This window comes from Anastrepha obliqua, chromosome 2 (genome assembly GCF_027943255.1).
Source record: "Anastrepha obliqua isolate idAnaObli1 chromosome 2, idAnaObli1_1.0, whole genome shotgun sequence".
NCBI lineage: Eukaryota > Metazoa > Arthropoda > Insecta > Diptera > Tephritidae > Anastrepha > Anastrepha obliqua.
In genome coordinates this window covers 79,572,461-79,590,061 of record NC_072893.1, presented here as the reverse complement: position 1 = coordinate 79,590,061, position 17,601 = coordinate 79,572,461, and the positions used below count along the sequence as shown (strand labels likewise).

Below are 17,601 nucleotides of genomic sequence, written 5' to 3'. Positions count from 1 at the left end.
TTCTCCATGCAATGGCTACAATGCACAAGTTCTCAACTACCATAGGTAGCCTATATGTACACCTATGTCCACAACAATAGCAGCATTACATATTGCAAAGTTTTGTATATTTATTTGTATTATAGCCACTTTTTCCACATTTTTAATATATATAAAACAAGCTTACACTTCAACCAAAACCATATAACTTAAAACTTAAAATTTTGTACAAAATTATAAAAAATTCAACAAATTTTCATCAAAATTGTAAACTTTTTCATCGGAAACTTAAGCAAAATTTCAAGTATGCAGTTTTATATTACAGTGCAAATTGAAAGTGTTTTAAAAAAGTTTTTTTTGAGGACGTTCTTGTGCATTTTCACCATTTAAAAAAAATTCCCGCATTCGTGAAAGCAAGAAAATAAGTAACACTCTTTACAAACAAATTATCAAAACCTTAAAAGCATCTTTAGCCACATCAAACTGACCCAATATTGTACCAAAATTGAATAGAATATAAAACGGCATACCCAGAAGATTTCGTAAAATTTTAACAAAAAGTTATTCAAACTTTTATAAATATTTGTTAAATTTTACTTAAAACTTTGTCTAAAATATGAAATCTTGAATGATGTGGTTTTTGTTGAAGTATGAACTATGTTTTTATAAAAACATCAGAGCGGTAAATTTTGCTGCTAGTTGTCTTAATTGTGTAATATAATCATTTATAAATATATTTTAGGTACAATATATAAATAAATTAAATAAAAAAAAAATAAATAATTGGCGCGTACACTTCTGTTAGGTGTTTGGCCGAGCTCCTCCTCCTATTTGTGGTGTGCGTCTTGATGTTGTTCCACAAATGGAGGGACCTACAGTTTCAAGCCGACTTCGAACGGCAGATATTTTTATGAGGAGCTTTTTCATGGCAGAAATACACTCGGAGGTTTGCCGTTGCCTGCCGAGGGGCGACCGCTATTAGAAAAATGTTTTTATTAATTTTGCTTTCACCGAGATTCGAACCAACGACCTCTCAGTGAATTCCGAATGGTAATCACGCACCAACCCATTCGGCTACGGCGGCCGCCGTACTAATATAGTAAACAGCAAAGAATTTTCCTTATGTCGCGCAGCTATTTTTATGAACACAAGCATATTCACACGCATGCTTTCGCAGCCTTTCGCCAGCATGGAGTGCAATTTTTGTTTAGGCGTGCGCCACTTCAGAGGTTAAAAACATAAACCACAACCTTTCTTAACTAACAGCTGCATAGAGAGCCTAACATTAGTTATGGCCTGCCCAAATGTACAACTAAATTCAGATTTTTTTATTTTATTGCTTTTTTCCTGAAGCATAACTTTAAATCCGACATTAAAGTCGCTTGTGGGCACTAAGAAGCCATTTTGACCCATTATAAAACAGCCAACCCTACAATGATGTATACAAAAGTACAACAACAATGACACAATGCGTACACAAAAACATGTCTACTCGCCTATCCGCGCTCCACCTAAGGCCTCTTTTTCTGCCAACAATTTTTTGAAATAATGTTCGTGTGGGATTTTCTGCTCCACTATTTTCTCTTTTGTTCTATTTCGTGCCTGCTATTTCTTTTCGCCATTAGGCGCATTCGGGCAACGTTGGTTGATCATTTCGTTGAAGTAGCAGCAGCTGTCATGTGCCCTACGTCCAAACTTCTTTATCTGTCTCCACTTTTATTTAGAACGCCATTGCTACAAGCCACATATTTCAACCAAATTGTGTAAGTAAAAATTTCTGTTTTTCTTTTTAATTTGTTTTTTATGTATTATTGAGTAGCAGCTTTATTTGCTTTGGTTTCGGTTTCTTCCTGCCGTTAGGTCCCAGTGATGGTCACATTTTTAGCTCGAGGGCAGGTTCCTTATTATTTATACGAAGCATTATGCATCCTAATATGCCGCTCATATCGTCAACGCTGTACCCTTTTAATGTTTTTTGTTTTACTTTTGTTTTTGTTTTTCCTCGTTTTTTGCATTTGCTACTTCGCGCTACTTTAGTTCGTCGCCTTTGTTTTGCCATTTATGACGACACTCGTCCACTTGTCAGTGCATCGTAGACAAGTTAATATTTCACCCATTCAATGGTAGTAGCAAACCATAACAAAGATTTTTCACATGAAACCGCTTTTTCAAAAACTGCGAACCATCATAACGTGCACACATACATACACGTTACATGTATGCACATACAAGCGCAAAAGTTTGTTGAGCTAGCGAGATATTAACATCAGCATAAAAAGATGCTCAATTCAAGCCGCAGCCGGCTTTGTGCGTGCGTGTGCTCGTGCATTCGTGCATATAACTGTCCGGCTTTAAAAACTCAAATATGAAAACAAAAGAAAGTAAAAATCAACTGAACTTTCAAAACTAGACTGAAAAATTTATAAAGTACAACAGAAAAGTGGAGAACAAATAAGGAAAGGAATAAGGCATAAATGTTACTACTGAAAATGGTGTTGCGGCCAGTGTTCGGTTTCTGTACCATTTCCTTTCTGGGCTACTTAGTAGATTTTTCAGCGTTTTTAGCTCTGCTATTATTATAACGCGCATTTTTCTTCACGTCATCCTCTTGTCAGCTTTGGGGAATCGCAAATCCAGCCACATTCCACTCCTTCATGCTGGCTGTCGGCCTGTGGTATGCAGCAGAAGGTTCTTTTGCTCGTTTGCCCATTTGGCTCACTACTATCGCTCACTCAGCTTGTTTTCGTTTTTGTTGTTGTTTTATTGAAAAATTGTTTATTCGCTTTTTGCAGTTGTTTTATTCTCGCTAACTGGAGTTTATGCAAATTTCGCAAAATGATAAGCTGGATGAAAATTTTGCAACTTCAAAGTTTGCTTTGGCTTAGTTATGGTTTCCTAAGATTTAATGAAGATTAAGTGTAGCATCAGAATGTGACCTCTCCTGTTGAAATCTTTAATTAGGTTTTTTGATAGGGAAAATTGAGGGTGATTTGTGGTGTGTAGTAGTTCAAGTTCATTACCTTAATTGGCTTTGGCAGTCGCTGTAGTTAGAATGGGTTTAGGTGTGATTATTATACGGTTGATGCTAAGTGCAAACGCCAATTCCTCTATGAAACAATGAAATGAATGAAGGGAGTTTTTCTTACATCAGTCACATATAGGCACGTAATAGGAAACTTTCGGATATACGAAATGAGTGAATGAGTTATTGGATGGATGTTTTCACTTGAACCTTGAGATCGTGTTGGCCTCTACTCTTTACAATATCTCTTCAAGACCCAATTATTTCAATAAGTCTAAAATGGTACTATGCTGCGCTGAGCGTATGTGCTTCTCTTGCGACCTTACCAGCTCTTACTGAAGTTAAATTAACTTTCTTTGTGGAAGACGTGTCTGAAACTTCTATCTGAAACAACGTGTCTGGAACTAATCGTTTTGTGAAAAGTTCAACGAAATGTTAAATGTCACGTGTTTGCCCGTTTTGCTTACACAAGTTGCGAACGAAATGTTGGTAGTAAATAGAAGTTGAGATACAATTTTGATTGCTAACTATTTCAGCAACAGGAGTGAGACTCATTCACTCATCAGAAGTCTTATTCTCGATCGGAAATGGTAATTATCTGTGAAAAATTGGCCCTCAGAAAGTACTCATAGAGCAATTTCGCTGCATTATTATTACTATTAATACATATGCCGTATAGAAACTTTAAATGAAAAGATTCAATAACGATTTAGTTCGTTACGTTTAACAGCATATTTGCAATTTGCGATTAACGATTATTAAATCGCTAGTGAATTGAACTCGGTGTATAAGCGAACTCCCAGTCTCCCAGTTCCACTTAGAGAGTCAACGCTTCGACTCGATTGGAGTACAGCAATCAAGTTTCTACATACAATTACATGTTATTGCTTTTTATTTGTAACTCATCGCTGCCACTATGGGTTAGGCAATAATGCATATCTCAACTTAGGAGAGGTTGACAAATTGGGAGGGAAGAAAGAGGATGCTGCGTTTTTGTTTGCAAGTGCAAACAATTCTTCACACATACATATACCTACATATACCTACATATTAACTTTAAACACTTTAGGGTAGTCCAAAAAATGTATGATGTTCAGCGCTCCCTCATAGAACTTTTCGAATCCAATAAAACAATTCGTTTGCTTAAAAAAATTAGGTTTACAGAGATTTCTTTTAGTGCAGGTATTTAATTTGAGAAAATAAAATTTCGGAAATTTTGTTGTACAATATTACCGGCAAATCTGTCCTGGAAAATTGAGGACGTTTTTATTTAGGACATTTCTGATTAGTTTGGTTATGTTGCATGATGATCAAAACTTAATGGTTTTCGAAGTATTCGAATTTAAAGATTATTTGAAAAAGAAAATTATTTTTACTTGGACGCACAATTTTAAATGTTAGTTCAAGAGCACGATTTTTATTTCGTTTTTAGTTAAGGGGTAAGTTAAGTGATGAAAATCATCAATACAATGTGAACCAAGCTTTGAATGTTAAAAATGGCTGATTGGAAGAGTTTCGTACTTCAAATTTTTTTAATTTCATAATTTAGTTAAAAATTTTGAAAACTTTATGCCTCTTTTGATATTCAAAAACATGTATTACATAAATTAATCCGTAGACGAATTTAGGTTCAACTAATTGAGAGTAAAATTTCATAAGGAGGAAGAAATTGTAAACATTGTACGAATGCAAGCAACTTAACTATTCAAACTTTTTATTCATTATAATTCGTTCTCGACATGACCGCTCCTATTCCTAAAAACCATAATTCTTTAACCTTAATAGAATCTTAATGTTTTACACTTTTCTCCACACAAAATATTAATTATAAATATCCATGCTGAAATATATAAAAATTTTTATAAATTTTATTATAAATATATAAAAAAAATTAGTAAGCAAATTCTTAAGTATTGCTAATTGATCTTTTGAGCAGAGAAACCTAGTAATATGCTTCAAAATAAAATAGAATAAAATAAAATAAAAAGATTTTTCTCATATAATATGGGCCTAGAAAAAAAGTCCTTTGTGAGAGCTTAAAAATTGCATTGAATCATTCTTTCCCATGTACTTATGGACCACCCTCATATAGACACATGCAAGCAAGGAACCGAATGCTTGCTTACGCTCCATTAATTATTGCCAGCACATATACCTTGATCCAAAAATCCAATTTCCCTGGGTATTTTACCGACCGGCAAATGGCAATAAAAGCTAAACCAACATCAAAACAACAACAACAATAACAGTGATAATAACGACAACCAACCTCTAGAGCACATGAGAGCGTTGTCGACGACAACAGCACCGAAAAACTAACTATAGCTTTGTAGTAGTGGCTGCAATTTAGCGCTGCAACAACTCATGGTACTACATACCACATACACACAAACACATATAATATAAAACCATAGCTGTTTTGCGCTTTCAGTTTAGCAAGCAGCGTTTGACGCTGAGCGGAACCTGCACCAAAATTCACACGGATAGCGCATAACTATCGTACACCACCACACTGACGGCAAGCAAATAGCAGAGGAACTTCAGTGCTAAATCCGCCTGTTTAGCAGGTATTCAAGTGCGAGTAGATTAGATGGGCTCAGTTGGTGGTTGGTGTTGACTCGTTTGGCAAATTGGGCAATGCAGGTATGTAGCGGAAAGATTGCTTGAGTGCATTGCATGAACAATATCGAGTATGTATGTATGTATGTTTAGATCGCGAAGTAGTGCTCTCGAATGGGTTGCTTAATAGGGGAGCTGTGTTGCGGTAGATGGGCGGCTTGTCAGCGTGATAAAATATTGTATGGGAGCAATAAAGCGGGCGCTATGCTCAGGGCTTAAAGCGTGCGACTTTCCATAAAATCAGACTTTATGTGTGAATGGATGTTTGTATTTGGAGTAAACAGATTCGCACGCTTTTTGTTTATACACGCATATAGGCGCATTATATATAGAGTAAGTATGTAGCACTTCACTGTTGTGCTACAACAGCTATGTCGTAATTTGCATTTTGTGCTCGCCCTACTCACTCCACTAGAATTTGGAAAATCGTTTGATGGTAGAGTTGAAATAAAATTGAAATTTTAGTGCTGCGTAAATGGGTAATATTCAATCTTGAACTTTATTTCGATAATACTGCATGAGAATGTTAAATAAGTTAAAAAAGATGAAAATTTTGAAACGCCAAATTAATAAAAAATTGGAAAGCTATGTTATCTTCAGTCGTAAAGATTTCCATCCAGCGTATAATCGCACGGGCAATTACTCAAAATTTTTAATGTTGTCATTCAAATGGTATTTAAGAACATGCATATACTATGACATATGTGGCCATAACTTCACGAAACCATTATTTTTCTTTTTGCTCTTTTTCAGATAAGACATGGAGGACTACAACTCAACTCAATAAATGAAGAGACATGCAATTATCGTCGGTATATGTGCGAATCACACCGATTTAGAAATCTCTGGTTTTCTTAAGTGTGTCCGTTTCTTTCACAAGGGCGTTCATGAGGTTCACCGTGAAGTGGAAACATCAAGCGGCAATACAGAATTTGTTGCAAAAAGGCAAAAACAAGAGGAACGTTTTCACACTGTCTGATCTGCAAAATTTATTTAACAAGCGATCATTAATCAGGGCCCTTCAAAATCAATGAAGACCTTGCGAGGGAGCTTCATTTTTCTGAGGGTCTTACCCGTCGAGTTGTCCATGAATATTTCCGGTATACTATAAATGCTACTTAATACGCAAAAGACAATTTATGTCGAAATAGCACAAGAAAAGCGAGTTATATAATACAATCAAAACGACTTCTAAACAAAATTAAATACCAGGAAGCGCATGACGAAAACAATTTTTCTGATAAAAAATGTTTGCCAAGCCCAAAAGAATGACTGATATTCCAATCCTAAAAAGATTCCTGTTATCTTGCACATGAAATTTCCAGCCACCATTATGGTTTAGGTGTTATGAGCCACGACGGACAAGTCACCAAGCTTCATTATTCAAGGATTTCGAGTGAATTCTGCTGCATATATTGAGCTTCTTGAGACAGTACTGAAATCCTGGACTCATCATGTATGCGGTAACAGCCCATACATCGTGCAGCAAGACTCTGCTCCTTAACACAAAGTGATGGCAACACAAGATTGGATGGCTGAAAATCCCCAGGACCACCTAGCAATGACCTAGGACGTGCAGCATCTGTTTATTAGAATGTGAGGTTGCAAGCTGCAGCTGACTTGGAGCCGATTACCTCCACAATTCGCGCAAAAATCAACACAAAATACGACTCAAATATGTGAAGGCATTATAGCTAATGGTGCTGGCTTTGTATTTTATTGGGAAAATATGCGTATTATGAATATTACTTATATAAGCAGATATAGTTTCTAAGTTACGGCGGTCATGGTTTAGGCAGACTGTAATTCAATGGACTCAACAAGTAGTCATTAATACCTGACATAATTTATATAAAAAAAAATCTAAAAGTATTTTAAGAAAGGTTGGGAATTTGTATCAGGAATAGGACAATTTATGTGGATAACCTATGTTTTGTTATATGCGAGGGGTAAGTATTAATTGATTATACCAATGCTGTGAAGAATTTTATTTCGATTTCATATATATTTATTTCGCTATCACTAAAATGCTTCAATCGACCATTATTTGAACCAGTCGTGGATGTTTTCCTTATCCAGCTATTTCAAGACTCGTGCTGTTCTCTTTGCTGGTAATTGAAACATCTATTCGAAATTCCAAGCATTTGTTAAGCGTTAGCCTTGAGCTTCACCATATAAAAAACTTGATTAACCTTGAATAGATAATCTTCGTCTATTTGACGAACCCTGCTGCGCCTTTTCCACTCTTGTCTCCATACGCTTGCCTCTTTTCTCTCCTGTTAATGTTTATTTTTATTAAAAGTGGTTTGAAAAATGATGAACGGATTGCGCTATCGAGAGATGATTAACGATTTTTTATGGCCGGAATTGGATGGTATTGATCTGGACAACGTTTGTTTTCAACAAGACGGCGCCACGTGTCACACAAGCAACGAAACCACCAATCTTTTACGGGAAAAGTTTTCGTACCGTGTTATCTTTTGAAGAGGTGATCACAATTGTCCACCGGTATCTTGTGATTTAACACCTTGTGACTTCTTCCTTTGGGACCACGTAAAAGAAAAGGTCTACGCCAACAGCCCAAGGTCGATTCAAAGCCTTAAAGATGGAATTTGTGTCCCTATGTCTTATAGGGCAGCCACTTTGCAATTCGGTTATGTAAAATTTCATGAAAAGGATATTGTCCTGTAGGCGTGGTCGAGGTGGTCATTTGCCTGATGTTATTTTCCACTATTAACGGCATACCTTCCTCTTTATAATAAAATAAACATCCTATCATTTATATTAAAAATAACATTTTTCTTCGAATATCAAAATAACACCTCTTATTGGAAAACCTTTTAGTTGTTTCTCAATTATGATGGTCACGCTTCTGTTAGACAAACTGTATATCTGGGAATATTTTTCGTATTGTAAATCTCAGGTTTGCTCTATATTTTTCAAATGAAAAATCATTAGTGTTATTAAAAATAGTTTATATTTTTGAGATTTTCTATAGAAATGGTTTTTGAAACAATTTTGATTTAATTTTTTTTGAGGTTTTCTATAGAAATTGTGTTTGAAACAATTTTGAAGTATATAGTATAGTATATACTATAAGTATATAGTATATAGTATATAGTAATCAGCTCTCATTTTAACCGCAAACCTTAATGCGCACGGAGAACTTTATTCTACTAATGGAATAAGACACATCTGTCCGTGTGCTTGTCTAACTACTCTTATGTCTGTTGTCTTATCTAGCAATAAATCGATTCAAGAATATTATAGACTACTCAAAACAACAAAAACATATTTTTGCTTTTGTAAATTAAGGTTTGTATTTGCGTTTATTTATATGCAATGAAATTGGGCATTTATTATAGAAAAAAGTGTTTAAGTAAATAAAATCAAATCAAATCCAATCAAAATAAAATAAAATGAAAGTAACATAATAACTTACTAAGCCCACAAAAAACAAATCATGGCTCAAAAATGCTCTCATACATCACTTTCCAGCAGCACGCCGCACCTTTCCCCATCACTTTGATAATTCTTCTTCTTGCCTTTACTCGCTACAACTTGTTATATGGCATTAAACCACTAACGCCATAATGTCATAATGTTATTGGGTTAATAGCGTTTGTGGCCTGTTTCTTTTGCTTGAGCGCTTGCACAAAACCACAATGCAGTAGCACACATTCGCTTACATACCCGCACACATACACACATTTCGCCATACATTCGCAAACTTTTTACATGGACTCTGAGTTAGAGCCGCATACGAACACGTCAAGTGTTGGCCAAAAGAAATTCATTCACAGTCGAGCACAGACGGATGTGAGCGTGTATGTGCACATACTTGTGCTCGTTACTATCACGGAGAGTAGGTGTTTTGCGGTAACGTCACTTGGGCCAAACCGTAACGGCGGGAACGGCAAAAATGCTTGCAAGCGAAACTCAATTTTCAGCATATTCTCATACGAGTACATTGCATTATAGGCCCTGATATGTATGTATGTATGGATGATTGCATGTATGCATATGGTATGTATCATGCACATATACATATATGAAAGCTTACTGATATTTGCCACATTTGAGTGAATTGCTGCATTCGTATTTGCTGCTGGTATTATTATTATCATTATTTTTGTTGTTGTTGTCTTGCTTGTGCAAAACTCCAATTGCTTTCATTTTTAAGCGAAATTAAATTGGCAAAAACTAGTCGTTTTCTTTCTGGGTCACAATGGCGTATATGCCTTGATGTGAGTGCACACATACAAACAAACATATATGGCTTATTCGTACATGGATGTGTGAGCGCATATACACATGCATGTTTTATGTACCCAAATATACAAATGTATGTATTCATATCTAGACGTAAAGCATTTTCGCCAGCAACAAATTGTGACCGTTCATCGTGCGACCTCTTGGGAAATATGCAAGTAGCACTTTTTTTGGACAACTATATTTGCATGTGTAAATATGTGCATACATATGTATGAACATTCATGCGTTATGTAAGCTTTGCATATGCGAATATTTTAAGGCCTTTGTGACTTACTCGTTGTACTGGCTGACTGACATGCTGTCTAAATGGCTGAATAACTCGTTATTGCATTGAATGATGACTGAGGCTCTGCCAGCATATTTCTGTTTTTACTTCTTATTTGATATACACACACAAACATCTACACTACATGTACTATATCTAACTTTGCCTTCTTAAATATAACAATAAAAAAACTGCAAAATTAACCAAAATAGGCTCAAACATGTATGAGTAGAAGAGTATATAATTTAGTGCCACAAAACGAAAAAAAAAATTATCATTCAGATTTTTTGAGATTACTTTTAAGAAATTTATATTTATGAAATAAGATGTAGTACATTAAATAGTATTAATTTACCCACAGAAATAGCAATACTTCTTCAGTGCTGCTTATAAAAAGCGACGCAAAATTAATCATCAATTTCGTTTCTGAATAACTGTTTAACTAAATAAAAATACGATTTCGAGTGACGGAAAAAATTTATCTAGACTTTTTCGTTCCAATGCTTTTCTGTTTTGTATACTGCAGCTACCTAGTTCATAAGTGTCAAGTAGGATCGACGTATAACACCATTTGCAATAATTATAAACCTTAGATAGAGTGATCAATTTTGTGCAGAAAAATTATTAAGCGGATTTTAAGGTTCTATGAAATGAAGTTCAAAATAAACATAAAATAAAAAAAAAAATAAAATAAAAATGGCGCCATCATTTTAATAAGTTAGTGAGTTAGAAATTACGTCCTCAGCTGATTTCCAATGAAATCTTGGGGACATTCGGTTTAGTGGAAGCCAAGTTATTGCATCTAAAGTGTCAGTATGTTTGAGTCAACAGTACAAAACGTAGCTTCGAAAAAAGAGCTTATATCAAATTTTGTTTTAAAATCGGTAAAACGTTTACCGAAATATTTGAATTGATGAAAAAAGTTTATGGCGATGATTGTCTATTTTGTGCCAGAATTCATGAGCCGTTTACACGTTTCAGAGATGGTTGTGAGCACATAAATAACAATGATGATACGCGCTGCCCAAAATCAGTAATCACCGAAAATTCCATCGACATTGTTCGTAAATTTATTAAAAATGAAGCAAAATCATCGTTAAAATTCATCGGGTCGCAGTTGAGTATCTCCAAAGCATCGATTTATCGCACTTTAACTGATCATTTGGGCTTACGAAAGGTGTGTGCACGTTTCATTCCGCACAAGAGGACCAAAAGTTGCTCAGAATTCAACATTCGATGGACCTCATTAAAGAGGCGAGAAAAGGCGAGCATTTTCTTTAGAACATGGGAATTTGTGATGAAACGTGGTGTTTTCAACATGAGCCTGAAACTAAGCGTCAAAGTGCCGAATGGAAAGCCCCTGACGAGCCACCATCCAAAAAATCGCGTTTGGTGAAGTCAAAAATCAAGTCGATGCTCATTTGCTTTTACGATTCCAAGGGAATTGACGACAAAGAGTTCATGCCAACAGGCCAAAACATGAAATCAATTTTCTATCTTAGCGTTTTGAAGCAAGTGGAGTTCGTTATTTAATAATGAACATCATATAACATATGCATATATTATATAATTTTAAAGCTTTTGCATTTATGTATTTTGCGTTTTAAACCTTTGCATTAAATCGTTAAGTTCACTTTTTTTTTTAATCTTGAAGAGTGGTTTATCTTAGAAAGGTTATTTGCTTGGTTATTCGGATGAGTGGCAAGTCGATTGTTGTATCTCTGGCTGAGGTTGCTTATTTCTTGCGTAACTTTAAGCTCACGCTACAATATCTGGTTACATGCAAACCATGGCGCATTGGCACACATGCGGAGTACCTGTGACTAAAATCTTTGAATAATTTCTATATTTGATTTTGCAGCTGAGCCCCATAATAGAACTCCGTACGTTCATATCGGTTTCAGAATGGATTTGTAGATAAGCTGCTTATTGTCTAGTGCAAGTGCATATTGTCTATGCATTGTGGCCGATTAACCAGTGTAGTGATCGCAGTTTAAGTCCAAGCTGCTTTCGCTTTAAAAGTATATGCGATCGCCAAGAAATATTAAGTAATAGTAATAATAGAACACCTAAATATTTGGAATTATATTTTTGAGGTATTGGAACACTGTTAACAGATACGGAGAAGCAATTATCAGAAGCAATTGAGGCAAGTGTGCGTACGTGTTCTTTGATAGTGGCAAAACAAAGTGTACAAGTCGGGGGCTAGAACACTTTCTTGTGGTACGTCTGCTCTAACTGCGTGAAGGTTAGTGATTTCGTTGTTTACTTTAACAAGAACATGTTTATTTTCTAAGCATGATTTTATGAGGATATAACAGTTGTGCGGTAAACCTTACTTAAGCTTGTATAGCAGGCCTTCATGCCAGCCTTTATCGAAGGCTTGCGTTATATCTAAAAATGCCGCTTCTTCTCAAGTGCTTGTCTAGTGAAATCATACACACCATTGACTTGCTCTTTGGTGAATTGACACTAATGAAAACCAAATGGGTGTGCTGGAATGAGATTCCATTGCGCAATTATAGGATGTATCCTTTTTAAAAGCAGCTTTTCGAAAAGTTTAGAGGCAACAGGCAATGTAATTGGATACCGCTTTCGGGGTCTTCCCTGGCTTTTGAAACTCTTCTAAGGTACTAAAAAACATAATACCATTAATCACACAGGCTTTGTGTACCCGTAACTTAGGTAAATACTTATGAAAGATATAATAAAATATGTTGCATACCTTAAGGGGACCAATTTGATATTTTAACTTCTGTAGACTTTCACATTCTTCTTACACAGATTTCGTCTGAAAGACCCCTAGTAGAATTTCATGGGTCGAATGCAGTATTCTGAGGAAGTTAATGAATTAAAATATTGTACAAAAATAGTCCTGGTTCTAATATAAATATTTTAGCGTTTCTTTCAGTTCTTGAAAAGTGTTCTCGTACTTAATTTAAAATTTTATTAGACTGTAAAAAATTGTATCAGGGAATTGAAAAAAATACGAGCGGTTTTAATAAGCGCCCTAGCGCTTTTACCCTGAGCTGGAATCATTGCGCGCGCAAATGAACGCTGAGCTATAGTATGTATTTGTAAAGTGGTAGGTGAACGATACAACGCTGTTCCAATTTGCTGATCCTCTTACCTTGAATAAAACCTTTTTCACGCCATCCATTTATTAAAATTTGCAGAACAAATAGTAGCCCGAGGGATCCAAAGGAGCGAGTCTGTAGATTAAGGAGGATGTGAAACGAACCTATTTCCATTAATTTTGCGACCGCAATTGCTGAGGCGTGAGCTGGTGTGTTGTCGTGATGGAAAAGAAAAATCACTCAACTTACTCGATTCAGCCGAATGCGAAGCACAAAGAAATATACCGATCTGGCTGAAACTTGGTGTGTATTCTTCCAAAGAGGGATGCTACTAACTAAGCATAACCTCGACACGCGCTAGTAGTGCCTACTCTTCGACTTCACAAAAACTTTGTATGTAGCTGCTCACATACTCCTTTCAGTATCGCATAGTCGTTTACATAAATTTTTCCTAAGTGTCAGTGCGCTTTACTTCATATATGTATACTTGTACACGAAATTTATTCAACCAAACCGATATCTTCCTGCTGCTGCCTTTTGCATGCATGTTTGCAAAACTTAAATAAATATGGCTACTTTTAAACTTAACTGCTATTTTCGTAGCCGGTATATTCGGCATTGTCCACACATGAATGCATGTTTGTAGGTGCCTGCCAGTGAGTGCAGGAGAGTGACTTTTGTGTGCCTCCGGCAAAGCAATAACAGCGTAGTCAAATACAGCCTTTGTTGGTATGTACGTACATATGTTATATGTGTATTTGTAAGCGCTGCCAGGCCAGTTTGTTTGTCTGAAGTGTAAACAATCTTTTGTTATTAAAATTTTAAACGATTTCTTTGTTATCCTTTCACCCCAAACAATTGGATTTTTTCTATTGTTGTTTCAATATACTCGTATGCGAATACGTATATGTGTGTGTGTGTTTAAATTATGGCTTTTGTTTGTCTACCTACTTGAATGGATTTTTTTTAGAAAGCGTAGCAAGAGAGCTTATCAGTTGTTTATTTTCGATGAAACGTATTTTGTTTTTGCTTTGTGTTGTTTTTCAAAAATAATAAAAAAACACAACTTAATGTTTATTTTTCCAAACAATGTTGCACAAACAATACATATACATATAAATACTATGTGTACATAATGGATATATTTAAAAAAAAAGTTTGTAAAAGTTTGTAAAAAAGTAGCTGGCAAAATTGGAATTAAATCGCGTTATGCGCTTTCTTAGCTGTTCATTCCACATCGTGATCCTGTCGACGGTGGAGGTCGTAAAGCTCATCCGAATATGATCATTCACTTTTACACTGGGTACAATACCCAACATTGAATGGAAAATAAATAAGAATGCGGTCTATGGTCTATGCGCAACATTCGTTTTTTTTATCATTACTGAATTATAACTTCTTGCAATTTGTGAATTTGACAGTGTAACGAAACGAGATTCGCTTAAGGACCTGAGCTTCTGCTTGAGTTCGTTTAAATGTTTACTCGTATTTACTTAACTTAATTGGTGGTACGATTAAATACCAGTGTATAAATTTACAAGAAACCACAGAGGTTGCCTTAAGTTGTCTTTTGGAAACAGACGATCTAGCTGGGAAGAGCTTCTTGATGTGATTCGATAATGGATCCTTGTAGCATGCACGCAGTGCCCACTCTAACTTTATCATTTTATAAACTTGTGAAGAGAAGGAAATGATAAACAAAAATGTAATATGCTGTGTGCAAGAGCTTTATGCTTTAAGCAAGAGCTAACAAAATCAAACAACTTTTTTTAAATTGAAAGAAACATTTTATATCTGGAAAGCAGGCAAAGGTCGACGATTTTTTTTAAATTAAATAGAACAAGTTGTACTAATAGAAGATTTCGTCCCCTTAGTATTAAAATAGCCTATAAATTTTTTGATGTTTTGAGAAAATGAATTTCAAACTTTTTGTCAAAAGTAGCTCTCACTCAAATCTCGTTATGTCTGTAAATATTTATTATTTTTTGACTGACGTTTTGACCCACTTTGTGGAACTAGAATTTGACAAAATTTTGACCACATATAAAATCGACGATGGGAAATCCAAAAATTCAAAAAAAAAAAAAATAATAGCCTATGAGCACATAGGCTATTGTTATACTAAGGGGACGATTTGTCTGAAGAGATATGAAATCGCACATAATTCGAACAAAAATGAAGAATAGACCTAGTTTAATGATTATTTCAAAAATGCTCAAATTATTTACACTTTAACTAAAATGATTAGGAACATATCTTATTACATGCATATGTATGTACATCTTGCAGCTTCTTTGAAAATACTTATATTTTCGTGATTAATTAACTTCATTAACTACTCATTGATTTACACACTTACCCGTGACAATCCATAATTATGTTCGGTCATATATTAAGCGCTTTATGAACAGCAGTTTCTTGTACAGTGCTATTATTGTTTTTAAGTTACGCATACTCGTACAATTTCAACAACTACACACACTTTGATGCGAAAAGCGAAGCATTAATAACCTTTCCCTTACGGATATCTAAAGCACGTATTTCCTTACGTCCATCAAACGGAAATAATTTATCAACTTAAGCCCAATTAACTATCGCCTCCGGGCTGCAGACGTCAACAACTACAACAATAACAACAACGGTAGCTAACTAAGGAGTAAGAGTAACTAGTTAAGAGCCAGGCGTGATTCAGGAAGATATAATCAGCTTAACCAAACCGACTGAGCGAGCTATGAAGAAGTTGGGTACAAGTTGGAAGAAGCCAACAAAAAAATAACCAGCAACAGAAATTGAGTGGAAGAAAACTAAGAAGAAGTAAAGATTTTACTGGAGTGTGAGAAATGCTGATTGGATGAGTGGATTTCTGCGCTGAAATTGTTGACCGCGCAAAAGCGGAAGGCGGCAAGCGCATAGCAGACACGCAGCAAGGCAGATAGTAAGTGGCTAGTGGGAACAAAAATTCTTAATTGATGGCAACATTTTAATTAAAACACATGATAGCGACAACAACGTGCATTTATACATAAATATACACACACAAGTACTTAAAGACTGTTATCAGTTGGTGCCGCAGAAACAAAAAACAAAAAGGGGAAAAATGTACATAGTTTGAATAATAGAAGAAAAAAGACGTGATTCTATATTCATTACATTTCTATGGAAGCGAGCTTCATTTGAAGCAAGGCGCCTACATTTGCACATTCAATAACTACACTCCTAATAATTTGCACATACATACTATATACAGGTGTGCACAGATTTAAGAATTGCAGATGAGAGTGGAGAGCAAAGTTATGGGAAACATCTAACACCGCTTATCAAGGTCACTGCCCTTGGCCAAGGACTTGAGAATCGACTTGAGTTGAATCGAGAAAGTCGAGAAAGAGACTTTGCCAACAATTCACATACAACAACTGCAACAGCGCGATGAATGAGAGCGTGCGTGTGTCTGCATAAGATGACACTCCGAAATCCGTGTTGACAAATGCGTTTGCGAATGAAATTCATTTATCATCGAAATGACTGTGAAGCGGCATGTGACGCCACGCGTTGAATACAATAACAAAAATCAAGTAATAACATACCTCCTGGATTTGTTTTTTTTTACTTTTTCCCACACATAAGTGGTATGAGAAAGTTGCACAGAGTGGTTCTTCTAGTGTTCATTTCTCTTTTTTGTTTTTTTTTGTCAGAAATTGGATCAAAACTGTGTCAAAAATGAATTTAATTTGTTCGTTTGCCAAATATGTAGATCTAAATCAGGTTGGAAAACGTTAAAATTGATTCTCGAATAATGAAACTGCCTAGATGCTGCGATTCGAATTTTATAAATTTTTCAAAATTTTCCAAAACTGCATCAATACACTTTAACCGAAATTTCTATAATTTTTATGGGTATGCAGTCTCATGCACCATTGGCTTTTAGTTGAAAGTGCAGGTTTCAAGTGATGACGAAATACCCTTGATTTATATTTTTGCCGGCAAAAGGGCCATGCCTTTTCATCCATACTAAGTACATCCAACTTCCAAACTTTCTTCTAAAACTTGGAAGGAAAGACGTTCGGTTGATTACAGGATACAACCCATGAGTTCAGCATAGGACCACCATTGGAATCATTGGGTACCCAATGTGCCTGTCGTGCTTGGGGGAGGCGGATAGCACTGAGCATTTTCGCTGTGAGTGTCCTGTCTTTGAAAAATATGAATCTGAAAAATTCTCACAGGAATAACTCTGTCTCTGTCTGTATTCTTTCCTGTCTGTATACATTTCTCTTTTCCCCCTTAACTATCTATCCTCTTTCCAGAACTCTAAATACAATGGGCTTTTTAGCCTGAATGTCTTAGGAGCCACCAAATCTCTTGGT

General features: G+C 35.5%; 1 protein-coding gene across 1 annotated transcript in view; it reads right to left on the bottom strand.

Moving 5' to 3' along the window:
- LOC129238919 (innexin shaking-B) overlaps nt 1–17,601 on the bottom strand; it is a 234,272-nt gene that overhangs the window by 199,559 nt on the left and 17,112 nt on the right. The window contains 1 exon segment of the mRNA XM_054874153.1: nt 5,113–5,128. Coding sequence (XP_054730128.1) covers nt 5,113–5,128 — 16 coding nt within the window.